The sequence below is a fragment of the Nothoprocta perdicaria genome, unplaced genomic scaffold, assembly GCF_003342845.1.
Source record: "Nothoprocta perdicaria isolate Ctin4 unplaced genomic scaffold, notPer1 scaffold_42, whole genome shotgun sequence".
In the NCBI taxonomy this organism is placed as follows: domain Eukaryota; kingdom Metazoa; phylum Chordata; class Aves; order Tinamiformes; family Tinamidae; genus Nothoprocta; species Nothoprocta perdicaria.
The window spans coordinates 1,834,950-1,862,024 of NW_020455666.1; the positions used below are offsets into that span (position 1 = coordinate 1,834,950).

Below are 27,075 nucleotides of genomic sequence, written 5' to 3' on the forward strand. Positions count from 1 at the left end.
GTTCCAGCAGGTATTTTAATAACTACACTTACCTTGTTTTCTTCCTGTTCTGTTTTGCTGACATCACATCAATCTCATTAATTTTCCAAGTTCATGTCATGTTTTAAAAAAGTGCTTTAAAAATGTTTCTCAGAAGTGTAGAAATGAGAAGAACTTTTCTTTTTTCTTTTTTCTTTTTCCTTTTTTTTTTTTTTTTTTTTTTTTAAATAAAAAACCTCCTGTGTAGTCCATCTGTCCAACTGGAGTGGTGCTTTGATTCTCTGATTTTCAGGTTTACTTAGCTTAGAATTTGCTGCAAATTATGTGGGCTGAACAGTATCATATGCAAGAGGACTGCAAAAATGAACAGCAAGGCTTAGGTCTCATACGAAAGAAGATGGACCCAGAAGGTGGATCTCGAAGAAATCATTATCACAAACTTGACAATAACTTTCTACAGCAGATAGCAACCTTTCCTTACTTTTAGATGTCCCATAGTAGTAATCTGTCTGCAAAAAAGCCTTCCTGTTTCAGCTGGTTTCATTTTTCATACACTTGGGCTTCAGACGTGATGTCTTGACTTCTGAAATGAGAATAAAGAAAATTACAGCATGCTTATGCTAAGTGCATCTAACAGTTAACTTTGTAGGAGATTTTTTTTTCAAACATTCATGATGATTAGCTTTCCAGGTAACATGTCTTCTTGAAATAACCAAATGCTTGTATCTTTATTCAAGCTGATGAAATCAGAACAAAGAGAAAGTGACTGCCCAATATTTACTGAAATGTATTTAAAATAATTGTGTTATAACAGAGTCTAGTTACAATATTGGCATTTTTTTAAAAAAGAGTATTAGCCATCTCTTTTATTACTTCCAAATAATTAACTGTAGTGGCCAAGAAGACTAGGGAAAAGAAATGAGTTATCTAAAATACATCTATAGTAAGGGCACAGAATGGTGGACATACAAATAGCCCAACAGGGGCTGTTCAAACCTCTAGCACCAGACACCTCATCTATGTTACATGCTACAGAGAGGATTCTGATTTGTTGTATCAGTCCTGTTTTAGTTTACTTTTTAGTTTAATTTATATTTGGTTTAGTTTCTTTTAAATACGTATAACCACAAGTCAAAATTCCACCATTAATTTTTTAGGAAGGATGACACTTCTTTCCAGACTGGAAACAGCTCCACAGTTGTGTGTTATCCAGGTGGTTTAATAATGCAAGTAATGCCGACTATTTACATAGCAAGAACTCCGTTAAGTGCCCTGAGCTAAAATGGAGTTGGATAAATATAAAGCAATGTTATGAATACGCTTATCTTAGTCTTCCAGAGAGATTGAAGTCTCGCTAAAATATCAGGGCTTTTTTGTAATTAGCAGATTGTTATACTGTGTTATTGAATGAGACTCGTGTTTTCAGCATTTTTTTATAATGTAATTTTCAGGTTATTGCAACTATCCCAACAAGTAGGCTGAAGTTTTTAAAGGAGGCAGGGCGGCTCACTGAAAAAGAGGAGGTCCCAGAAGAAGAGCTTAATGAAGATGTTGAAGAGATCGATCATGCAGAGAGAGAACTTCGACGTGGACAAATTCTCTGGTTCAGAGGGCTCAACAGAATCCAAACCCAGGTATGCTAAAAGTAAAGACCTACAGGGGTCTGGAAATAATAAACTTTTTATCTGGCCAAAATAATGTCACAAGGACAGAGTGTATGTGTGGGAAATATGGTACTTGTTAATTGTCTTACTATTTTCCCATGAGCCTATGTTACAATGAAGTGGGCAAAGTTAGGAAATAATATGTCACGTGAGAGAATGTGAAAATGTTATAAAGTGGAAATATGCAAAAAAGGGAATACTTTGCACATCATTGTGAATAGACAGCCATTTTTCTACTGGAGTTGGGGAGACAGCTGGTAAAAGGTGTCATCTGGGAAATGTTAGCTGTCACAGTGACTAGCAAAAGGTTATGAACAGCTTACACTTCTAGGTCATACCTTAAGTGTAAAGGACCATTTGATTAAAAAAATCTTTTCTGTTCAGTGTCCATCACACACATATCGTGAATTTACTGTCTTTCTTRTAAGGTCATGAAAAATGTGAATTTTTAGTAGTAAGGGCCTAAGCATGCCTTAGCTATTGAAATGTATTTGCTAACTGATATGGGTGATCTGTTATAAATGCCTTCTTTATAACTTCTTCAGAGTACAAAAATCAGTGTCATTTTTGAAGAACAATGAAAAGATTAGATGACTGCTATATGTGAATAGAACCACTATGTTAAGTTTGGTAGATGTTATGTTATTTAGTAACATTTGTCCCATAGTGTTGAAGATGAACTATTTTGAACAATTCTGCCCTTTCCATCTGCAGTGAAGTAGCATGTTTTATAGCATGTTAGTTGTTATAATGTTAAGCATTTGTGCCAACTTGCAGAAGATAGCAGCTTTAGTAGCTACATACTCCTCTGACATCAGATGGTTCTGTGAAAGTTTTATTTGCTGCTTACAAGAACAATTAGAAAATTCTCCCCTTTCCCTTTTCTTTAGAGAATCCTTTAAAAGCATTTTATCTTAGAACATTTTGTGTTTGAGATTTTTGGCTTAATTTGGAATTTGTAGCACTTTCTTCCCCTTTCCATCATGTTTTTTTTTCTAGAGAAACAAACATTTTCTGGAGGTACAGACATTCATTTCATATAAAAAGTGAGGTAAAACAGCAGAAACTAGGGCTCTTTTTAAGACACCATAGCACAGAAAGAAGGAAGAAAGGAAAAGTGTCAACTGTTAGAGATAGTAGAGATAGTTAGAGATAGGCTTGGTATGTTCCCACATTTCTGAGGTAAGTAATTAAATACAGATTTTCAGCTTTGGGGTTTCGTGTTTGGAATATGAGTCAGGAGCACTCATCAGTAGAGAAAATTCAGAATGTCTCAATTCTTCTCACCATAAAGGTGACAAGCAGGTGCCCAGGTAGTGGTTATCATTATGAAGAGATGATGCCTAAATGTGCATTCTTTTCTTCCTCATGGCTATAGGAGGAGTGTTATCTCTTGGCATTTCTGTCAGGATGTCTTTCTGGTTGTGGTGAGTGTAAAAAAATTACAAGAACGAAAAAGCAAATTACAGACTTTCAATTCTTTTTCTAGTCTCTGAGGCAGCTTTTAGTTCTCCTGTGTATCTTTGTCCACTTAATTCACAGATAATTTTTTTTTTTTTACTATTTAAAACAAAATAAACATTAATTATGTTTCTTTGCTAACACACATCTTCTTTGTTTCCTTTCTGCTCTTAGTTGTAGATGTATCCCTGGTAGGATATATTATTTCCTTTCTTGCCAAGAGGCCTCTGTGATTATTTTTTCCCTTCATTTTGTTTATTCAGTAACCTTGATTTTTACATCCATTTCTCATCTTTGGAATGATAATGGAAAAAGGAAATGGGCCGACAGATTCATAAAGAGTTCAGAAAACAATTACAAGGATGTCACTGGAGAGTGATGAATCTATATGCAGGTCAAATTAGATCCTTTCTTGGCTGGACCTTGAGTTGAGTGCATTTTGATGCACTATGTGCTGTGGCCCAGCCAAATGAATTCATACTTGTACTACATTTCTCAGGAGGCCATCTAAAGAAGAGTTGATGGAAGAAGATGAGGATGTCTGTAGCATCCTTGGGGAGCTGGAGGATTTGCAAGAATCCTCCGATGTCTAATGCACTTCTGGAGATACAGAAGAAGAAGGTAGAGCATCCCCTCACTTTATATATGTAAGAGGATGAAAGTAAGATTAGGAATAAACTATAGACTCTCTCTCACAACATGATTGATCATTCAAGTCTGAGCAAAACCAGTTCCCACCATCCTACACTTAAGCTGTGTTTTAAATATTACATATTTTTTTACTTTTGATTTGGTCATTACTGGACAGATAGCCACATAACCCAACATAAAGCTTTCACCCTTCTTCACCCTTAAGAAGGTTGTAAAGAATATACAATAGCGTTGTTTTGTTTTTTTTTTCAGGTAACTGACAGATACCACTTCTCTTACTCCAAAAAAGATCATCCACCCTGACAAACTTTACAGTATAATTCTTTCTGCAGTGTATTTCTTTGCAGATACTGCTTTTTCTCACTGTCTCTCAAAACAGATCATTCACACTTGGCTCCAGGAGAAGGATTTCCACCACTGATTCTTCATATTGAAATCTTAGCTATACCTCTATTTCATGCTGTTCTTGCATGAATTTACTTAAAAAGAAAGTTACAAGAAAAAAAATYCTATTAACTAAATTGACTTTGTTCATGTATCATGAAAACTTTCTGTAGTTACCTCACTTTTGAGTATGGAAAAACATAGGAATTTTTAAGTAGGAAGGCGTGAATTCATCTCAAACCATGTATCGGGCTTTCACAACACAGGGGGTGTGTTCCCTGTGCTTCAATGCTTGCTTTCTCTGCTGAAAGGGGGAGAAGCTACCTAAAAAACACCATAAAACTAGAACTGTCTTGAGGATAAAAGCAGAAAGCTGCGAAATCCATGGTTGCCATATTAATTAGTACAGAAAAAACTCTGTATTTTTAAATGTTTCAAAATTTAAGATTTCTAGAAACAGCTACTGAAAAAAAGCATATTCCCATTTAGGTATAGAAGTGTAAATACTTGCTGGAAATATGCTCCTTGTTAAGCAGGAGAGAAAAAAAGTTTTGATATATGTCTTGCCAAGGCTATTTTGCAGGCTTAAGTACAGTTTTTTAAATTGCTAATTTTGTAGATGTTCTACAGTAGATCAGATGTCGATGTTCTACAACACAGAAAATGCAATAATAACAAAAGATGAGTGAAAAAAATCCAAACCTGCAAATAAACTACAAATATAGAACATTATTTTTCTTTCATCTAAATAAGCTTTCATTTTCTTCTTTTTAGCAACTTGAATTGTTCTAACAAAATGCATTATTTTCTTATTCCAAAAGTATTTAAAATTAAAATGGATTATTTTTTCGTTTGGAGTAGCTCTCTTTAAAGGTTTCTGGCTTTGGAAGATAAACTGCTGGAAAAAAATTCTTCTTATTTCTTGCCTTCAGGCTGAATATAACCATGTATGTTCAGTCCTTTAGATTCTGAAGAACTATTCATCCTCACCCTATAGATTCTGGCAATGAACATCTGTAGTTACTTTCCTCAGCAGGAATAGTGAATTACACAACTGTAATTCTTTTTCTCTGGAGATATTATTAAATACAGATCTTCTCCTATCTTTCCCCTGTTACTTGTATTAGGATTTACTCCTTTCAATTTACTAGAAAGGCCTTTTGTAGAAGGTTCTTTGGCTTAGGATTTATCATCTGTCTCTTCCACAGAGATAGGCACTTTAAGCTTTCAGTAAGTCTTGAAAATCTTGTTTAGAATGTTCTCTTTTGAAGAGTGCTCTGTCACCTCTCTCATGAAAACCCAGGATCTGTATTTAATTTAACTTCTAAACAGATAATATTTCAGGCAAATATTTAACACAACTTCCTGTGTAACCAGTGGCTTTAGCCAGATATTCTTTTCTAGGTGTCAGTGTACTAGTTAGTGTAGCTAATGATGCACTTGTATCCCTACTTTACATGCTGAATCACCCACTAGTGCATGTTTTTAACTGTGATATTGGAGATGTAATCCAAAATAAGTCTTCTGCAGAGCAAAACACTGACAGCAAAGCTGCAAAACTATGTGAAGGCTGCGTAATATTGTCTATCTGCTGATGTGGCTATTTAATACACATTATATCCATGATGCATTGTGAAAAACAATGGGTCAATGAACAAATCAGCTGTTGTATGTTTATACAGTACAAGTTCATTGCATAGTGTGAGAATTTTACACCTTTAATCCCTTTTACAGCTCTCTGATAAGACTTCCCATAAAAGCATGCAGCAACATAAACAATAATCTCTAAAGACTAAGACATGGCAGGGGATGACTCTGTTTTATAAAAGGTGAAGCCATATGCATTCATTTATTCCTAAGAAATTATTATTGTTCTTTGCATGGTGAGAAAACGTTAGCGAATTATAATGCTTTCATCTTGAAAAATTTAGGAGTGCTTGCAGTAAGGTTTGAACTGTTTTGATAAAGATACCAGTTTACTTCTCTTCAACCATTTTGTAGGCAGTCTCTCTTGAGAAACCTGGGTTGCAAGAATGCCAGTGTGGGAACAGTAGGTTTCAAATCAAGTGGTTGGCTGTGTTCTTCTAATGGATGCTGCTACTGCTTTGTCATGTTGTCATGATCCATATGCAACAAACAGGACATTTTGGGATTTACAGTTTATAGGAATTTACAGTTAATAGTTATTCTTTGCTATCATCTACTGCCATTCTCTGGCTTTGCCTTTACCTCTTATACAGTCTGAATTTTGGGGGTTACACTAGTAGAAAAGATGGTCTTAAAATACTCATTTCTTCCTTTAGCTCCTCTTCTGAGGTCATGAATAAAGTATTCATGAAGGTATTCAAAACATATTTATCAAACAGCAGATAAAATACGCATAGAAAAACAACAAGTAGCAAATGATAACGTGATTTACTGCAATATTCAACCCAGGTCATCATTTTCCATGTAACTTTTAAGTGCTTTGTATAAAGATTAATTTTTTTTTCTAATATATAGTTGTAAGAGACAAGTATTCATTATAACTATGTTTAATTTATATGAACTTTCATAATTGAAAAAGATAAAGTATCTTGGTACACTTTCTATTTTATGAAGTTGCTATACTGATAACCTTTTTTCCTGTAAACAAAAAGAAACCTTGTTTTCAACATTCAAAAGGTATTTTTTTTAATATAAAACAGATAAGTAACTGAATTTTCCTCCCTCTAGAAAAACAACCCTAGAGAACAATGTAATTTTATTCTCAGTAGGAAAAAAATTGAGATTAGCTATGTCAAGTATTCCAGCTATATTTATTTTATTGCTATAAAAATACAATGCCTATTTATTAAAAAAAAAATTACTTTTAAAACCTGTAGTTGTTTAAACTGATGCCTCCTGTGGAGCTGTTTCATTTGGACCATTTCTTATCTAAGACATTTAAAGGAAACGTAGAAGTATTTCTCTCAACGGAAGTAGAACTATATGCACGGTTGTTTTATTGTTTTTCATTATTATTCCTGTCAGTTGTGTGCAACTGTATCCATACTTTAAGCAACTTGTCTCATTCTTTCCTCCATTACAGATCGAAGTAGTCAATACTTTCAAGAGTGGCACTTCCTTTCAGGGGGCTCTAAGGAGACAGTCCTCCGTCACAAGCCAGACCCAGGATGTAACCAATATTTCTAGCCCTAGTCACGTATCGTTATCCAATGCTCTTTCCTCTCCTACCAGCACATCTGCTGCTGCGGCTGGGCGTGAGTGTGTATTCTTAATGCATCAGATCTACAGAGATGCCAACTTATGTAGCAGTCATTTGAGACTGAGCTACTTTGCCCTTTTCCATTTTGTCCTGTTATGTTTATTAAGTGACAAATACCCCAAGAGAGCAAATTGCTGTATTACTTTGTGTACAGTAGATACTCTTCCTTTTTCATTACAAATGCTGTTAATATTAGGAAGGAATTTCTAGTCATTTTTTACTCAGTATATGAAGATTCCGATTTTATTTGAGGTTCCCATGTCATGTTTTCCTTATCTCATTAGATGTATTTTCTATTAGAAAATATATATTAAATTATTCTACCAAAATATTTCATTAAGCAAAAAAAGAGCTTGTCAGAAAACAGTATTCCATCTGGAATTCTGTATACAATATAGGTCGCTCATGTTCAGGAAAGATATAATCCAAGTGGCACATGTACAGGAGTTATTAGGAAAGAGTAAGGAAATAAGAGGACCCAACTTTTGATGCAAGCATGAAGAATTAAGGCTTACATGAATGATATATTCAATGGGAGACAGGCATTAAGGCAGAAGGGAGTTTGCGAAGTTAAAGGAAACTGCTAAAACAACAAAACAAGTATGGCAATAAATAAATATATCTTAGCAAAAAGTAGCAGGTTTAGAAACCTAAGTCCTCAAACACTTTTCTTCTAGGTTCAGGTGAAGAATCTAGTGAAGAGTTTCTGAAGCCTAAGTTTCTCAGCTGCTTCACTAACACTAAAATGGATTCAGTGGCCCAGGAAGATTCTTTTGAGATCTAACTTTGTGTTTCTATTTGTATTTCGGAGGAGACAATAACAACTATTTTTGTCTTGCAAGTGCTATTAGCATTAAAAGAGCAGTTTAGTTTACTTCATTTACAAGTTTGTTTCTTGACAACATAATGCAACACATTCTTCATAGCATTTTTAATGAAAAGTATGCCCGACCATTCCTCAAGTTAGGTTCTGGCAGACGAGAGAGACATTTCCCTTTGGGAGGGGGAAATAACTTCGATAACTGCACCTCAGATTTTGAAGCAATTACTTTCCTTGTCTTCAGGAACCTTGAAAATACTGCATGTGCAGATAAACTGTAAGCAGTTTCAAGGGATAACTAGATACGCAGTGTATAGTGTATTGCAAAGAGAGAGTGGGACAAGTACTTTAGAGGGCCCAATATAAGATACTGTACAAAATGCACATTCCAATTATCAGGATATCCAGGTATAGTCATTTTGGATACCCAAATTGGGCCAAATGTTAGCCCAATTCCAACAGGAATGTACAAAAGTAGAGTCACAGAGCTCTTAAGTGCAGTGCTTTAGTATTTAAGCATTGCTCTTGGCTTCTGAAAGTTTGGTTTATTGTGACATGTTGCTGACCTGTAACAAACTTAACAAAACCAAACTATCTACTACTTTAAACAGGAGTTGTGTTTTCAGTCCCTACTGTGCTATCTGAATCATATACGCTTGGAAATTTTAATTTCAGCATTACCAGATTTTTTTTGTTTACGAAGGTGATCTGTATATTTTTTTCACTGAAAGTTAAATAGGGTTTAAATTAAAATAGGTTGTTTTCTACAAACTTCGGAGGAGAAATAGTAACACTCTGAAATTAAAAAATACACTTTTTTCTATTATTTGGAAAAAAGATTGTTTGATTCATCCAGACTTCATTCTTCCAATTTATAAATCTGAGTTGCACAGAAGAATAGTGCATGCTTAAAAATAAAACTGTATGTCAAATACTGCCACATCTGCAGCATTTTGTGAAATGGATTAGCAAGTCATTACTTGAAATTTTAAACCATTCATACATATTCACACACTGAAATCTTTCAAATGGCTGCAAGATGCTTTAATTAAAAGCAATTTATATAAAGGAATACTTATTAGAATACCAGTTGTGCTGCCTATGGTTAGCTGTCAGTGTGTTAGCCAATAAAAAATTATGCGTTTCAAGGCGTTAGTATTAATGGATAACGAGGTTCATGTTATGAGTTACTTATCTCTCTTGATAAGCCTTGCAGCTTTAAAAAAACATAATGCAGTTTTCTGCAAATAAAGCCGGACTTTTTTATATATGGATTTAAAAAATATGATACAGAAAAATTATTTAAATGCAAATTAAATATGTTCATATAAAGCTACTGGAAATGTAAAGCTATAGTAGAAATAAAATCCTATATGCAATACAGTCTTGACAATTTTTTTCASGTTTTGTTGTATTTTTTGCATGTACACACACACACACACACACACAYATATATATATAGTATCTCTGGAAGCCTGTTATGCTACTGGCTTAGAAGTAGTTTTAGGTTTCAGGCTGTCCCTAAGCTCCRTACCATTTTTCTGTCAATTGAAAATAATGTTTCAAAATTTAAGAATATATTCATATGTAATTTTTTCTATACTGTGAAAACAAAATTGGCTCCAGTTGTGAAACAGAGCATCTTTTTTTTTCTTTTAAAGCTCTAAGTTAGTAAAACAGAAGGCTAGACTTTGCTTAAAATTATGTTCTGTGTTTAAAGACTTTACTAGTTCTTAGATTAATTTGGTAGATTAATTTGGCAGATAAGTAGATCTAACTGTACACAAAGTAAACAAGTTATTCTTTATCATAATCTATTTGTATCCAGTTCTCAAATGTTGCTTATATTATCAGTAGATAAAGCTTCTAAGAGATCATCTTAATTTTTCCTATCAAGATGCTTATTTAATATCCCTTTGTACCTGTTCTTCCTTCTTCCCCTCATTATCATATAATTAATGCCATGCCTAAATGAGGAAACTGCAAGTCTTATAACAGAAAAAGCCCATTCTTTTTGTAATTTAAAAACATTCTGAAGTGTAGGAAACATTGCAAACTCCTACCCCCTTCTCCTTCCACAAAAGGCAACCTTCCTAATATGGGATCTGCAGAAGTTTCTGTATTTGCAAGTTGCTTTTTCTTTGCTATATTGCACAGCCCATCACTTTTGTGTGAGATTTCTGGAGATGAATTATTTCACTGAATCAATCACAATTTTGTTATTGTGATTAGATAAGATTGAAAATGAGAAGTCTAAACTTTGGAGCTGCCAGTTAAAATCTTAACAAATAACCACAAGATATTCAGTGTTTTTCCATCACACAGCTATCTGAATTACACCTTAATTGCTTTCAAGTAAAAGAAATGCGCATATTCTTAAAGCATCTCTTAAAGTTCTACTTTTTGTGGGCAGAGTGCTATGATCTTTTTTCATTCTCCCTTTAATTTAAAAATACCTGTAAATTATCCTACTTGTGAAGCAATTGCCCTGGATATCTAGCAACCTATAACTATGGAACAGCTGCCTTACACTGTGGCATAAGAGCATAGATCACCTGCAAAGAGACACTGAGCAAGCTTAATTCTAGAGCATACTAATGTATCTTTATCTTCTAATAAATCATTTTAAAGAGAGTGTTCTAGACAGTCAGGCTTTCCTATCAAGACAAAAAATATTTACTATATTTACCATTTAGCTTTTTGTTTTATAGATTCCTTGTTTTTTGATTAATCATCATTCAGCTGGACAGCCTTTGCAAATATAACATAAGATTAAAATCATACGTTTGGATCATATTCTCTGTGTTCACACTCAGGAAGAAAAATGGGTACAAGCTTCTTAAAAAGCCCCAAACTGTACTCTAATTTAATGGATGCTAAGGCAAAGATTACTGTCCAGCCTTGATCTGCCTTCAGATCATGAACCATGTTCAAATATATCAGCTTTATAGAAACTGCCAATTACTTTCCATAACAATGTAGTTTTACTGTCATATGAGGAAGTTGAACAAGAAGAATCTGATTTTAAATTAAACCAGTATCTAAGCATATATTTATTAATACTGCCTTGTTTCGCCRTATCTTTAAAGTGTCAGCTGGGCATCTGAAAAGACACACTAAAGCTTACAGGCTCCCATGAGGTATAGCAAAAATATCAGAATCATAGTGGGAGATGTAAGATCAAGAACAAATTCTGTGTCTTTCCTTACAGAACCTAACGAGGTTTAAAGGTTAAATATAAAACCTAATCCTCAACTAGATATGCAGCACAGCACTACGATTTTGACTCTTAACATAGAAATAGTTTCTACTGTTATACAGGGTTATGTAATAGAATATCTAGGCTTTGTCAAAGATGACAGAAAAATATTAGGTTCCATATTTTTTTTAACAGCCCTAAAATCAATGGGAAAAGAGATGCTGTATGAGTGCCTGTTCTGCATACAGTTCTGATCCCATGCTCTAAAATTCAGTGGTGTAGTAATCATGTGGAACTTAGAAAAATCAGAATTGGGCCTGAGTATTTTGCAGTATATGCAAGTATATCCTCCCCTTGCTGCATGTAGTTTGAATTTCAGCATCACTTACTGGATTGTGTTTTTATGTAGAAGGACAGTAGCACAGACTGTGTTATGTATCTGATTCAGTCAGCAGAAACTTAGAAAATATTTGTTTAAAACTTATTATTTTTTATTTTATCTTTGAATTTGCTGGGCTACTATCTAGATATGGTCACAATATATACAAGTGTCTCCAGCACATACAGTAACATCTCCCCCTGTGGATACCTGATCTTACTCACCTAAAAATGGATTAAAAAATAAACTATGACATTTATACTGAAGATATGTCTTCTATTTTAAACTTTATATATACTTGAATACTTGACCAAGCATTTGCATAGACAGTCTTGATATAGACACTATCAGATACACTAAGAGTTGGCATCTCTTTGCAAAACTGACCTCTTGTTTACAATTTTATACTAATCACCTTACTGATCTTTCAGTATTGAATTTATTTGCTTTTGCAGTGCCCTACTCTCTACTGTCTGAATATTAAATGTGTTTGTTTTCCCAGAGGGCTAGAGAACATTGGACAAAAAGGTTCAGCAGGAGAGAGTGAAATAAAAAGAGGTTGTGAGTCTTTAACCTTGAGCCTGAAATGAATGTGAACCAAACTCAAGATACTTGGCTTAAAAGAAGCCAGGTAAACATTCGAGTATAAGCCCACACACTACCAACCATAATACTGCTGTTGATCCTGAACAGGCCTTGTGTATTCTGCCTAGATTGTTGTATTTAGGGGTGAGATTTCGAATGTCATCTTTTTCTTCTGATGGGAAAAAATTTATAATATCTAAAATTCTATTTCTTCTATTTTTGTTGCCTGATGCAGTATAAGAAATTTTAACTTTCAAGGTGGGATGAAACTGAAGAGTTTTTTCTATTACAGCTACAGAGAAGAAAGAAGTGGAAACTTATAGCCATGTCAAAAATGTCCTGAAGTGTTGTCCCCACAGTCTTTTGTTTAAAAGCAGTTCATTTTCTCTGTTGTCTCCATTACTGTGAGAAAAGGGAACTGTATCACACTGTTTGTCTTCCCTTGGCATTGTCAGTATCATAAAGAAATCTCATTACATGAACTCCACATTTTCCTAATAAACCAACACTTTAGTAGGTTCTATCCATCGTGGGTATGGCCCTGCTTTACATACTGTACAGCTCTAACAGCATCATGTGAAGTTGCATAGCCTGCTTTTATCTTTACAAAGTAACTACCCTAAATGGGTTTTGTTTTAGCACAGCCTCTAAACAGTCTTATGCTACATGTTAATTCAAATAATATTTAAGTGTAAGCATAATATTAAAATTATCTGTTGCTCTTGGGGCATATTACTATGCAATTTAGAGTTGTTAGAGTAGCGTAATTTTATATAAATTAAAATGCAAGCCTTTGCAACTGGCCAACCTGATTTGTTTCTGCAAAGCTTTTTTTTTTTCCCCCCTTCTCTCTTGTAAGCAGTCAATTGCCAGACAGACTGTAACAAGATTTTGAATTACATTGTAATGCAGAAATTCTGTCACTGAATGAGGCAAAACACTAAAAAATAGAAGTCTCCTTCTAAGATGCCAAGCTAAATCTGAAGAATAGGGAATGAAGCTTTTACTTCAAGGAAAAAATTAATGGTGAAGACAAATACTCAACCCTGAAATTGTAGAGACATTTTTAGTAAAGAAGGTAGCTTTCTATAGCTCCTTAGTAAAAAAACATTTACTAGAAAGCTGACCATACTTGCCTATATCACCATTCTGAATTCTGAAGATGAACCACTTCCGTTACCAGCATATCTGAGCTAGCTAAGCTAATGTTTCTAGTAAAAATCATGCATGTAGACATTATGACAGTAATATCTGAAGTTTCCTGCAAGTCTCAAAATAGTGCGTGTTAAAACTGCGGGCTGATTTTCCAATTTTACCTTCAGCCTGTTATGTAAATGCATCAAGTCCATGCAAAAGATGCTAGTGTAGCATTTTCTTCCAGTAGCTCATTTGTTCAAGCAGTAGCACTGGAGGGACTGGACTCAGGTCATGGTAAGCACGTTTGCAGAACTGATTTTCAAATACTAACCTAAAGCTACAGTTTTCCCTAAGCTGTATAAGAAAATAGTTTGCTGCAGATTGACTAAAACCTTGTTATTAAATGAGTATTAGATTCTAAATCTTGGTATTAATTTGGACAGAGTGTCTTTAGAATATTTTAAATCTTTGTTTATACGACTGTATCCTTTTTTTGAGTCTACTTGTCCAAGTCAGAATAAGCTGAATTCCCAGTGACTGCACTGGAGGTTCTCGATACAGTGCAATTTAGTTGCTGCTTTGATAACCTTAAATACAGGTTTGTCACCTCAAGAAAAGCTTTTTCACTGAAAATCTCTACAAAATCTGTTCAAAAGTAATATAAAATCATAAGCCCTCTTATTTAAGTAAAATTATAYTTGCATTTATTAAAAATTTTATATCTGGCAGACTAGAACCTAAAACTGTGCAACAGGAAGTCTGTATTCAAGAGAATTAAAGTATTTTATTCTAGCAAATAAAATGTAGCAAACATCTTCAACTGAATAAGATTACTTGTTTTTTTAATTCAGAAAGCAGAAAAATAGGTAGCTTCTGTATTAGAAAGCAAGAATGTCAAAAAAGGATCCCTGATTTAAAATTGAATAATCTAGTAACATATTAAAAATTACTTTGAGAAGCATTTTTTTTTTCAGTATTAGCCCTTCTCTTCAGATAGAGCTCAAATCCTACATTCAGTAATGTAAATGAATCTCTTATCCCAGTATAAAATCATCCTGTACCCCAGCACAATTCAAAAAGATTCTGGTCGGCTAAAGCCTTGCATTGTAATTTGAGATGTTACATAAAGCAAGCATCTGCTATACCATTTCATGCATAAAAATTACTTTTTCTGTCCTTCTTTTGCACCTTTGCTACTTTATGGAAATCTAGACTCCTCTAGCATTGCAAGACAGATGTGGTCAGGCCCTTCTGTACCACTCTGTACCTCATTTCTAAGACAGTCACATGAATGTGTTTTTTGCACTGCTCTTGTAAAAAAAGACAAGGATGGATAATTGAACTGATTGGAGGCCATTTATTTGAAATTTTACCTGATTTTCTTCTGCCACTAGCGTTTTTGAAAGATGAGGATTCACAATTAGAGACCATAAACATAAGACAAAATCCAAAGAGAACAAAGTACCATTCAGCCATTTTTTTCCTCTAATCTGCCGAAATCCTGTACAACTTCGGACTCCAAATACAGGATCAGCTAGATCCCATTGATATAACACTGTGACCCATTCTGTTGCTAAAATTGTGCCTGCCAGTTAGAAGAAGAATTAAAGCTTTAAGGATTAGTGATGTATTAGACCAAACAGTAACTTGCAGCATATTCACATGTAAAACAATACACATACCTACTGCCAAACCATTTAAATGTGTGTGGAAAAACTTTCACAACGCCTGCTCGCACCCTTTCTGCCTATGCCTGTGTTTTGGTCTACCCCCCTCCCACCTCTCTCCACCCCAAGAAATGCTAAAAAATCACTCATAAACTACATGGAAGTAGAAGGATAGAACTCATATTTAGTCATAAAACATCTGACAACAGATACATTTTTGCCATTCTGTTCTCCCCTCTCTGCCCCCCATTCAATCCACACCTCTCCCCCTCCAAGAAAGTTGCAGTTTTCTCACTAGTAACATCCAGCACAATCCTCGCTGTCTGCTGGGAGCCTGGGCTGCCCGCAGGGTTGCTCCCTTGCCCAGGCACGGAGCACTGACTGCCCCACCCTCCAGGGCCCCTCAGCCTTTCATTTCCTATGGGGAAAGCAACTTGGCACTGTCACTGCCCGTCTAATGGGCCTTGCAGTTTACTTTCACGTCTGTTTTCATTGTCAGGTAGTTTAGATTTATCCGGGCATAAATTAGCTGACTAAAGACTGCATATATGGCAAAAACTGTGTCTTTTTCACAATTTAGTCCTACAAACAGTATTACAACTGAGACGCAGAAAACAAAAAAAACTTGCTGTTTCACAATGTAATTCAATCCAACCCTAAAATCAAAATTCTATTTTATTACATGTTCTATATATATTTAAGAAGTTAAACGGCTAGAACAGTGGGTCTATACTCGAGTGTTTACCTCACATATGCATGAAGGACAAATGAAAGTTGGTTCAACAATACTATGTTCACATTATCCAGGCTTCCAAGTGTAGTTGTTGTGTGCAAGTTATCTCTGTTCATGTGGTAACTGTGACTTTTTTTTTCCCCCTGTGGTAGCATGATTTTGCTTAGTAATTTTTGTCTGCTTGGCTTTTTGTGCTCCTGGCTGCGTTCATTTAGATTTTGCTTTAAAACATTTATATTACTTATTGTTTTTACATCTGGCTCCTGTGTGTGTCTCATATGTACCCATCCTATTTTGTCTGTGTTCTCTGCTTTTCTGTTTGTAAAGTGTGATATGTTATGTGTAATGTTCCTTTTAACAACACAAAGAGACTTTTTAAAATAAATTTTAAAAAAGCCTTCCTACTTAACTCAATGCAAAACTGTCAACATGCATGGTTTTACATTTGCATTACAATTAACATGGCTTGTCTTTTACTAGGGATGTACCACACGAGTGGACGTTGGTTTTCTTTAACGAGTACTTCCCATCAGTTCTTTGATGGCTTTAAACTTGGTTTATTTTAACATTGCAGTTGATACACAATGCACATAACTGAGCCACTCGTTTATGCATATAACATCCAGAGACTATGGACTTCAGCTGCCTGCACTGCCCTAACCATATGCTACATTTTTCACAAAGTATTCTCTAACACCGTGCTGCCCCTTTTAGGTGCTCCCTCTGACATCTCTTTCCTTTCTCCCCCCAGATCCGCGTCGTGAAGGCATTCCGTAGCTCTCTCTATGAAGGTTTAGAAAAACCAGAATCTAGAACCTCTATTCACAACTTTATGACTCATCCCGAGTTTAGGATAGAAGATTCCCAGCCCCATATCCCACTCATTGATGACACAGACCTAGAAGACGACTCTGCTCTCAAGAAAAACTCAAGTCCACCATCTTCGCTGAACAAGAACAACAGTGCTATCGACAGTGGAATAAATCTTACAACTGACACAAGTAAATCAGCTACCTCTTCTAGTCCAGGAAGCCCAATACATAGCCTGGAGACATCACTTTAGCTGAAGTCACTGAAAAAAAAAAAAAAAAAAAAAATCTAAAAAATTAAAAAAAAAGAAACAGCAACCGAAATATATAAATATATATATTAAAAACATTGCTGGCTGAAAAGCTGTTTGAACTCTTACTTGCTCTGAGACAAGTGAATGAATTGTTGATCACAATGGTTTTGGGAAAGAATGAATGGCTGATTTACATACCCGCTCTTGTTCCCTTTCAGAAAAAAACAAAACAATTCCTCCTGCATGAATGTACTGTACACTTCCAGCCCTTCTTTCTCTTTGTTTCTTTTTGTTTGTTTTTTTCTTTTTTTTTCCTCCTCCTTACACAGGAACTGCAGAGGACTTCTTTCTGAGGCTATTTATCCAATTCACTGGTCTGTGAGTTTTTTGAAATGCTTGTGTGGCATGGACTCAGTTGTATAGATTAATTTAAATAACTTTTTTGAAGTTGCAAAGCTTAACTTGCACAGTAGATTTGCACCAGTTGGACAGAGGAACTTAAACATTTACGAGACTATATATAGAGATATATACATATAAGTATATACATAATTAATTATATATATGTATATATCTATCTATATATATATAGTTATATATATATAAAGTTTCTTTGTTGGCATGTTGCCTTGTTTCTGCTCAAATTGCTCTGACTATTTTAACTTATTTATGTCCTAAAAAAGAATGTAATTTGTTTACAAACCTGTAGATAAATATCCTTAACTATTTGTAGGGTTAAGAAAGCACTTCCTGCCGAAGTAGTATAAAAACGGCTCAGCTCATCGAAAATGTCTGTAATATCACACCCTGGATATTTTAGTACAATCGTGTTCTGATTTCTGCCTGTTTTTTTGTTTTTGTTTTTTTTGGTTAAATAATGTAGATACTGCTAGTAAATAACAAAAGAAGCCAAAATATAACATATTGGATGTAGCATTGTGGTCCTATATACAGGGAGGTAAAAAAGGCTTCCTTTGTTTCAAATAAAAATCAGAATGATCAGGTTCTCTTTTTTCTTTTTCCTYTAATAAACTGCTTGAACTTGTTTTGGTGCAACATATGATAATGGAGGCTGTTTCATTCTTTATGACAATGGCTTCCTAAAAATATTTTGAGAGAGCTATTACATGAAACTGAATTTATAAATAAAGATTAAAAATAAGTTATATTTGGTTTGTCTATATGGAGATCAAAGTAATGTTAAACTATTGTGATATACTGTGTTAATTCTTTTCAGTTAGTAATTTAGGCATTTATTTCCTTACGTCTTACCAAGAATGGGCTGTTGGCATTTTGGATGAAAATCAMTGTAGGTTATCGATTTTGTTTTTTAATTTCTGCACTATTTAGGTCTGAAAGAAACTCTGTGAATTACGGAGATGTGCTTTGTGTGATTTCTTTTTTTTTTTTTAACCAAGCTTGTCTTCCTGTTGTCACAAAATATACTGTAACACAGTACTACATTGTTTTACCTTATTATTGCACTTTCTACAAAGAAAGCTATTTTGAAAACGTGCAGTACAGAGGGTGAAGAATATTTTTCAAGATGGTAACAGCCCTGGTAAAATTTATGAGCTTATATAATTGCTATGTCAACCACCTGAATGCTAAGCACTTTGTGGATCACGGATTTTTCATAAATAATTTTTGTATTTAATATCAAGTTTGCTTGGAGACTTTTCAGCATATGATCTTTTCCATAACTGTACAGTGCAAAAGACATTCTGAACTACACAATTGATTATGCCAGATGTGTTGAAATACACTCTCAAACTAGCTTGATAAATTGGTTTGTTAAGGTATTACTGGTTGTGTAAAATTTGGCAAATAACATGGTGCATCTCTGCAGTCACAAGAACTAATTCAAGCCAGAACTCTCCAAAACAAGATTAGACTCACGGCCAAACTGCAGACTGAACTGATTAAAATGTTTTAAGGGTGCATCAGGACTATTCAGCCAGGTAAAGCTTGAATTGCCAGCTTCCGGACTTTGTGTAGAAGCTTGAATGTTTTTGGTTCAAACTTGTAGTTCACTATCTGGTCCACTTTTCACTGAAGCAACAGCAGAACAGGTCTTTGGAGGCTATACAGCTCTGTTTTCGACAGATAATCTTACCCATTTCTTAACAGTAAAAAATCTAGCATGAATACATGATTATTTTAGCTAATTCCTAGCAACAAAGTGATTGAAACTCAAGTCAAGATTGTTCTTCGCTTTGTAAATATGGTGATTAACCTTTGTATAACATGTATTGGGTTTCTATGGCCTACTTGGGATATCATATTCAGAAGAAACAGAAGTATTATCTATTTGCAGGGAAGCCTCTAGCTTTGGACTTGAACATCTACAGAAGCTACCAATACTGGAAAGATATATTTTCAGCATCTTAACACTGAGTATTTGCCTTTTGTTTTCAAATACTTTCATGTTTTTTCTTGGTTTCAATTTTTTATTTTTTCCAGCAGGAATACCCCTCCCTAAAGTACCATTTGCAGACTTGAAAACTGTTAAGAAAATGAACACTGCATTCTGTGTATATATAGTAAAACATATATAAACTGAGATGCATAGAACATTTGGGCTTTTGTGAGCAGAGACTGTGCTTTATGTATATGATAAATGATAGATTTTTTTTTTAAAGCAGAATAGTTAAGACCTTTCAACTACAAGTCGTGTATCACAATTCTTTTATTGCTTGACCTCTCTGTGATGGGAACAATGGATCAAAAACCAAAATGATCAGTTTGTTAAATCTCCCTGCAATATATAAATGCTCGCTCTCTACGTACTGTACTTAGCAGCATGAGATTTGTGGACAACAATACAGTGGTACATTGGCAGTCCATCCCTCTAGGGGTTATTAATATATGTTCATTCATCTTGTTTTTATGAATTTTTTTATCTAGACAATAATTGTAAATAAAGAACTTACTCTGTCTGTTCATTTAATACTATGCAAAAGGTTATGCTTTCTATTGTTATTCTTATTCCTACAGTGTGATGCTGGAATGTTTGTGGTTTCAAAAAAAAAAAAAAAAAAAGACAAAAGTAAGTAAAATATGTGATGTAAATTATTTTATAGTTTGAAACAAAATGATAAAGTTTTACTCTTGCTGCTTACTGTCTAATAGATCTCTTTTGGCAGGAGCACAAGTGGAAAATTTAAAGAAATAAATTCACAAAGCAGCATGAACAATAATGGTCTGAACGGAACAGCTTTCTTTATTTTCACTTGAAGTCATTAGATCTAGCTCTTGATTCCCACTGGGATATTTAATGTGAAGGTGTATGTAGACTTTCTGGACTGAAGTAAGAAGCCTTCTCATCGATCAACAATTACGCTGACTACTTAGGCTTTTATTACACACACGCAATAAGGCAGCCCAGAGTGCCTTCTATTCCTGTGTGACTACAGTGCAATATAATCCTTAGGAAGGTAACTTTGACTATGCTGGGTGGTTGTGCAAAATGGTGAGAATGGCTGGTGGGAATGCTGCAGTGAAGCTGGCTGAAATTAGTGTGTGAGAATGAGTATGACAGGTGGACTCCCTGTGGGTTTGCAAATGAAGCATTATTTAAATGTTGCTCCTAAGATGGTCATGGTTTTCCATTATTTTGGACCATATGGCTTATACCTCTTTTATTATTATTTTAAAAATTTCTTTCTATATTTGCCACTGAGAGAAAAAAACAAGCTTCAAAATCCTCTACAACTTCAGACTAGGAATAATTCCCCATCACTTCAGACCTGCCCTCAAAACAGTGCGTACACAGTGTTCAAAATTCATGTTGTAGTGCTCAAACACTCCGTCCTGAATTTCCTGTTTTTTTTCCTACTTGCACTAATGCAATTGTACTACTGACCATAGACTATTATGGCATTGTCTGCAACGAGATTTAAAGTCAGACAAACACAGAGTTGTTATTTTTCTGTTTTTTTTTATCTACTGCACAAGCTCTACTCTTCTCTAGATGTCTAATATTTCAGTCTAAAGTTCAAGGGAACCGAAGTATCTAAATGCTACTAGTGCTACCCTTGGAATTCACGGTGGAAAACTGTCTTAGCTATACCAAGTGTGAGGTGAGTAATGGTTATATGATTGTATTTTTAAAAACAGCACCCTTCAAATTAGATTTGCCTGTCTTTTCACCGAGATTTCAACCTTTCATCCAATGACAAATTCTATATAACAAAAATTTGGTAGCAGCTCAGCAATTACAACAAAAGAACACTACTAAAAATGGGGAGTTACTGCTTCTCTACTAACTTCCTATTCTTTGCGAATAGATCAAATCGAAGATTCTGAAAGATATTTAACATTTACAGTTATTAGTCCAACAAGTCAGGCAGACATTCTGATTCAGAGTAACTATGGCACTTTTTATTCTTGCTATTCTGCTTTTGCCCATATAAAATATACTACTAAAAACAGCAGTTAGGATAGTCAAGCTCACATAGATATAAAAACAGGTTAAAAGGAGGTACACTTACCCTGTACTAAATGCTAATGTGTATATTTGCCATGAGATGTTTAACTGATATGGTGGGGTGAATAGTTCATAAATAGTGGATGCAGGAAAAGAAAGGAGAGTAAGGAGGAGAGAGGAAAAATGCAGACGCACATACAGTTTATTATATACTGAAATAAAAAACTAATTGTTCATTATTGAATTCCACATACAATGGAATATTCATAAGCTATCCTCTGTTTATCAGCCTTTTCCAAATAAAGTCCAAATTCATTAAGAGGCTTAGGTTTCCAAATTGTGCTTTCACTGATCTATGAAACATTAGCTCATCTGTTAGTCAAAAACCTGCCATCTGACTGGAAGATGAATCGGAAGAACTGGATGATCTACAGTATTCCCTTCCACCTTCTTTTTTTCCCCCCCCCTATTTTATGATATAAAAATGGGTGTCATAAACTATGGTATTGTGTGTGTTATTTACATAGCAGAGCAGCACACTACTCACCTGTGCTGTGGGAGAACCAGGGTTCACCATTTTAAACTTCCGTCCAGTTTGTATTACTGTATTACTACTGTTGCTTTTGAGGAAAAAGAAGATCTATTTCCTCTTTGCCTTTGTATTCCTGCAGCAGTGTGAGATGCTGGCAAGGACAGAACACAATTTATTCATGGTTCAGATCAGAATATAAATTGCATTGGATTAGAGAGCCAAAATCTGTAAATCTAATTGCATCATTACATGCAATTTTTTTAGCCAACACTCAGTTTTGTTCATTAAAATASATCTAAGAGGTACTGAGTAACACAGGGAAAAAGTCTGGTCTTTTCTTTCTTTTGACAAATAGGCATTAGCAGGCATTTCATAGTCTTTGTGTAGTTCTATAATAACCTGTAGAAACTAAAGACTGATCATCCAAGTTATTTATTAAACAACACAGACTACTGAAAGACACAAGTCAGGGGAGGTATTTGTAACACCCTTTTCTCCCATATGTTCAAATGCTCTGCAGCTGACGAAGGAGAGACTATTTTTGGCTGGTACCGAGTGTGAATAAGCCTAGATGTATCTATGCTTATTCTGTCTGTGATGAGTTTGTTCAGCATTTCAATCAAGTTATAAAGTCCTCCCCTTTGTGTGTGTGTGTGTGCACATTTAAGAATAATTACAAATTGAGTTGGTATGAAAAGTGTTAGCCTACTGCCAAATTAAGTGACTATTTCTGCAGTTACAAAAACCTGAAAACAATTTATCTAGCTTTCTTGAGAAGCATTACAGAAAACTCATASTATCTCTTTGAAAGGATGCTATATGTATATGCAAGGCCTTACAGTGTTTCCACCAATGCATTATTTTAAATTGAAGCTTTGGGAGATGCATTTTAATTAAACAACTTATGAATAAAGGGATATAAAATAGTCAATTATTTGATGAAATGTAATATTAATAAGTTACCCCTTTCTTATCAAAGCACTACAAAAATTTTTCTCACGCTTACTTGTCCTAAGTATAATTAATTGTAAATTTGAACTGTTCAAGAGTTATCTTATAAAAGACGAGGATTACAAGAGATCATGGCTTCCCACTTTTTTTTTTTTAAATTGGTGTTGCTGGTTAATCCCAGCTGCTCTCTATCCAACTCCATGATTGGTCCCTCTATTTCATGGAGGCTAATGCTATTGCTGGGTCAGAGCAATTAATAGCAAGAATGTACATCTAGTTCAAATCTGTTCTAAATTAAAATGACTGTTTTTACCAAGGCTAAAACAAAGGAAGTTTAACAGCTGTCTTTAGTTCCCCTCGCCCCCACTATGCTAAAGAAAAGAGCATTCGGTGCTCTTCAATGTCTGTATGTCTTACCATTAAGGTATGATAGTGCATCACACAGAATTACGCCTTCAGAAACCTGGCCTATGGATGGAGCTTCTTTCTCACTATGCAAGATTCTCACCACATTCATCCAGGTATGATCATGGTGACTATAGTACTAGCTGATCTCCATTTTTATTTCTATTTATTAAGGTTCTGATCGGTAACTCATCTTCTGGTAATTAAATATGCTATACATTTTTAAATATATTATATAATGTTTGCTTGTTGGTGTTAGAGAACCGTAGAGAAAGGACCGTAACTGACAACTAGCTTTAAGGTAATAGCTTTAAGGTAATCTGTTGGAATCTTTAGGGTTGTGGTAGACAAGAGCAGTTGCTCCATAACTGCTGTAAGGCAAGAGCATTCCCTTCTAGACAGGAGCTTGCACCTGACAATCCACCATCATGGTTCACACTGGCCAACATTCCTCTTAGAGGTCTGAGTGAAGCCAGAGGATACTGACCTCTTCAAAGAGCTGTGAAATGTACCATATGTGTTTTTTGGTGGAGTTTATCATCAAGAATTAAAATCACTTTCAGGCGGTTTTATTATCCTATTTTGTCTTCCATGTGGGGGATGTGGTTATTTTCTTTATTGCTATTATTCCTGTGCTATTTTCTACAATCTTGAGGTGGTAATAATGGTCTTAGTGCAATACTCATATATCCTTGTGTTCATGTCCAATAGCATATTTTATCTCATGATTCCTGGGCAAAACTGATTTTTTCAGTTTATGAGAAAACAGAGAAAACTTCACTGCTCCAGAATGCTGCAGGGAGGCTTCAATTGCCTTTCATTCCATTTTCATGTTAAGGACTGTGGCATTATCTAATAATGATGCAGCCTTTTGGCTCTTCAGTATTTCTGACCATGTGATGCTGCCAGTACATTTTGTTCTTGAAAACACGCATGCTGATCTAGTGTGTGTCACTGGCAGAATATTCTTATGGTAGTAGCGCACCAATAAAAACCACTATTAGTCATTCCAACAGAGTGCAACTCTGCCTTCCTCCCGAACACCTGACACTTATTAAGAGCAATTTCCTGTACAACTTTGAATTATCTTGTATCAGAGAATACTTTGTTACTTAAGATACAGTTAAAAAAAAGTTTGCTTTAGACTTATATTCTTCATAAAGGGAAATCCCAACAGTCTCTCCATATTTAAGTGTTCAGTTGTATTCTTGGATCCTCAAATGAGACAAAATTCGCATTATAATTTCAGATTCCTTTCCCCAGCAGTTCAGGTAATACATATACTATTATTGAACAAAYCATGCGTTCATAAAAACCTCAGAAAAAACTCTCATAATTCCCCCGCAATCTGAGATTTCCTAAGGAACCAAAACAAGTAGTTGAGCCTGACACTGACTGATCTTAAAAACATCTTAAAAGGTTAATCAACAAAATATCCTCTCCAAAATTTCTCAAAGTAGGAAATCCTGAAGTCTAATTTAAGGTAGCAGCTCCTCATGAAATTATTTTGAGCTCAGAAAATATCTAATTCTGATTCTGAGACTTGGCAGGCATTATCACAAAGGACAGCAGAAAACATGTTGCTGCTATAAATACCATGTTTGTTCCTGAGGCTACAACTAAATGGCCTCCGAATGCCAGAAAAGTGAATAGAGTTCTGCTCATTCATTCCTCTTACTAAGGCCCTATGAAAACCGTCTTTGAAAATGACACTTGAAAAAGAGAATTYCTGTTTAAATAATTTTAGTAAATAGAAATATGATTCATTAAATAGTATGCAATTTTACTCCTGATAAAAGCCCAACGTCTCTTTTACTTACAGATGTATACTCATTAAATTCTCTTCAAAAGGTGATGTCTCTTTCCCTTCCCTTTTGCACCTTATTCCTGATACACAGCTACAATCTGAAAAGCTTGAACAGGAACTGACATATTTAGAGTATGGTAAACTTACGGCTGACACTATGTATTAAAGTTTGACACTATGTATTCAAATTCAAGTTTCTTTTTCTTGGATATTGTATCAGTCTTCACAGATAAATTACGACTGTTACTGAGTGAAACAAATGAAGCCATATGGAAATCTGTGGAATTAGGAGCCATGCTTCATCCAAATACATGCTGAAACAGAATGCCATCCAAAGGCATGCCAGGCCAGCCATGATTGTGAATTTCATGAATAGAGAAATGTCATGAGCACAAATACAGAAGTCTGTTCGTATTTACTGAAGTAGATTGTGAATGTACACATTGATATAAATGAATGAGAGAAGCATAACAGTAACTTTAAAGGAAAAACAGCACGTTCGTTTCAGAAAAGTAAATAGAAGAATTTGTAGTGTAACTCAGAGAACAAAATAGAGAAAAGGAGTTTTAAGTATTTAGCTCTAAGTATTGTGTTAACAGGAAAGATTTTGGACACAGACTATTACCTACTTTTGGTTTCCTAATACATTTAAGAAAACACAGCTGACAACAAAGATTTTGTTACATTTATGATTATATTTTCCTGTATTCCTGAAGTTTATTCTCTTTTAAAAGGCTAAGACTAAAAAAGCTAACATCTTCATCTGTAAAGGAATAAAACATACTTTCACAGCTACATATGTCACATGATCCCCTATTAAGATTACAGAGAGAATACAGAAAATATTCCAACATACTAGCCACTATACTTTATTTTTTAAATGTAATACTAGAGAATTAAGATGTTAGATCAAAAGATTTCATTCTGATATAACATGTAGTTGATATTTCAGTGCTCAAATTAGCCACACAGTGTCACCCTAAACCATCCAAAAAAAACTACTAAGAGGCATTCTGCCTAATGATTAGCTTGCAAAAGTTTTACTTGCAAGGAGTCTGAAGAAATGTTTCTATTTCCTATTAACAAGTAACAGCTTTTTTTTTTTTTTTTTGAGAAATCCACCTCATGCTGCGTGACACCTGTAGCAAAGCTCTAGTTATCTTCTGATGCTCATGAAATTCTGCAGGAATGTCATCTTCATGCTTTAGATTAACAGCCATTTGCAACATGCATTTTTGTTTGGTTTGAGATCTTGGCCTCTATCTTTTTTGGTTTTTAATAGAAACTGCTAACACTAGTGTTTCAAATTTATAATGATTCTGTGATCAAATAATTTTCAAATGCAAACTACATATTTTTGCAAACTTTCGGAAGGCAATGTGTTTCAGAAAAAGCCTAAGTACTTAGGATAATTAATTCCACTGAGTTACTGCAGTGAAGTTTCAAGATAGATCATTAAGTATCATATTGCACTTTTTCATCTTTTTGAATGTGCAACTGAAATGTGATTAGCACTATCAATTCATTTTTATTATAACTTGGAAGGAATGGGAAGGAAGTCATAGTGAAAACCCAACAGTCCTACTAATTCCCAGAAATTAACCAACAGCTTACCTCAGGGAGTGTAGAATGTATGGAACTCAAAGGGATGCATTCTGGCTTTGAGTTCTGTCTTAAATCCTGGAGAAAAAAAAAAAAAAAAACAAAAAAGCAAACGTCTGAATAAAAACAAAAAAAAAAATAAAAAAAAAAAAAAAAAAAAAAAAAAAAAAAAAAAAAAAAAACAAGAATTCACTTTTTTGCTTCCTCTGAAGTAGGTAACCCGATAAACAAATTGATAACACTTTCAAACGGAAAAAACTGTTACGAATTCCCTCCCTGCCCCCTTCATGTTAAAGTTTTTCAAGTGTTTTGCAGTAAAATGCATTTTATAGCATGTCTACTGCTCAGGCTCATCTTGTCAGACTCCAGAAAAAGCGTGT

The 27,075-nt window shown here is 34.6% G+C and overlaps 1 protein-coding gene and 1 long non-coding RNA gene across 6 annotated transcripts in view; one reads left to right on the forward strand and one right to left on the reverse strand.

The window, feature by feature from the left end:
- Positions 1–19,270, forward strand: part of ATP2B2 (ATPase plasma membrane Ca2+ transporting 2) — a 171,067-nt gene extending 151,797 nt beyond the window's left edge. For 3 of the 5 annotated variants that reach the window (XM_026046135.1, XM_026046136.1, XM_026046137.1), the window contains 2 exons: positions 1,431–1,613; positions 16,658–19,270. In XM_026046135.1, coding sequence (XP_025901920.1) covers positions 1,431–1,613; positions 16,658–16,969 — 495 coding nt within the window. In that variant the 3' untranslated portion in view covers positions 16,970–19,270. Of the gene's footprint in view, positions 1–1,430; positions 1,614–7,209; positions 7,382–16,657 lie in introns of all 5 variants that reach the window. The other 2 variants (XM_026046138.1, XM_026046139.1) reach the window with 1 other exon arrangement.
- Positions 1–27,075, reverse strand: part of LOC112953135 — a 90,533-nt gene that overhangs the window by 50,903 nt on the left and 12,555 nt on the right. The window contains exons 2-3 of the long non-coding RNA XR_003250525.1: positions 26,708–26,773; positions 461–562 (exon numbers count right to left, since the gene is read on the reverse strand). This is a non-coding gene — a long non-coding RNA (uncharacterized LOC112953135). The remainder of the gene's footprint in view (positions 1–460; positions 563–26,707; positions 26,774–27,075) is intronic.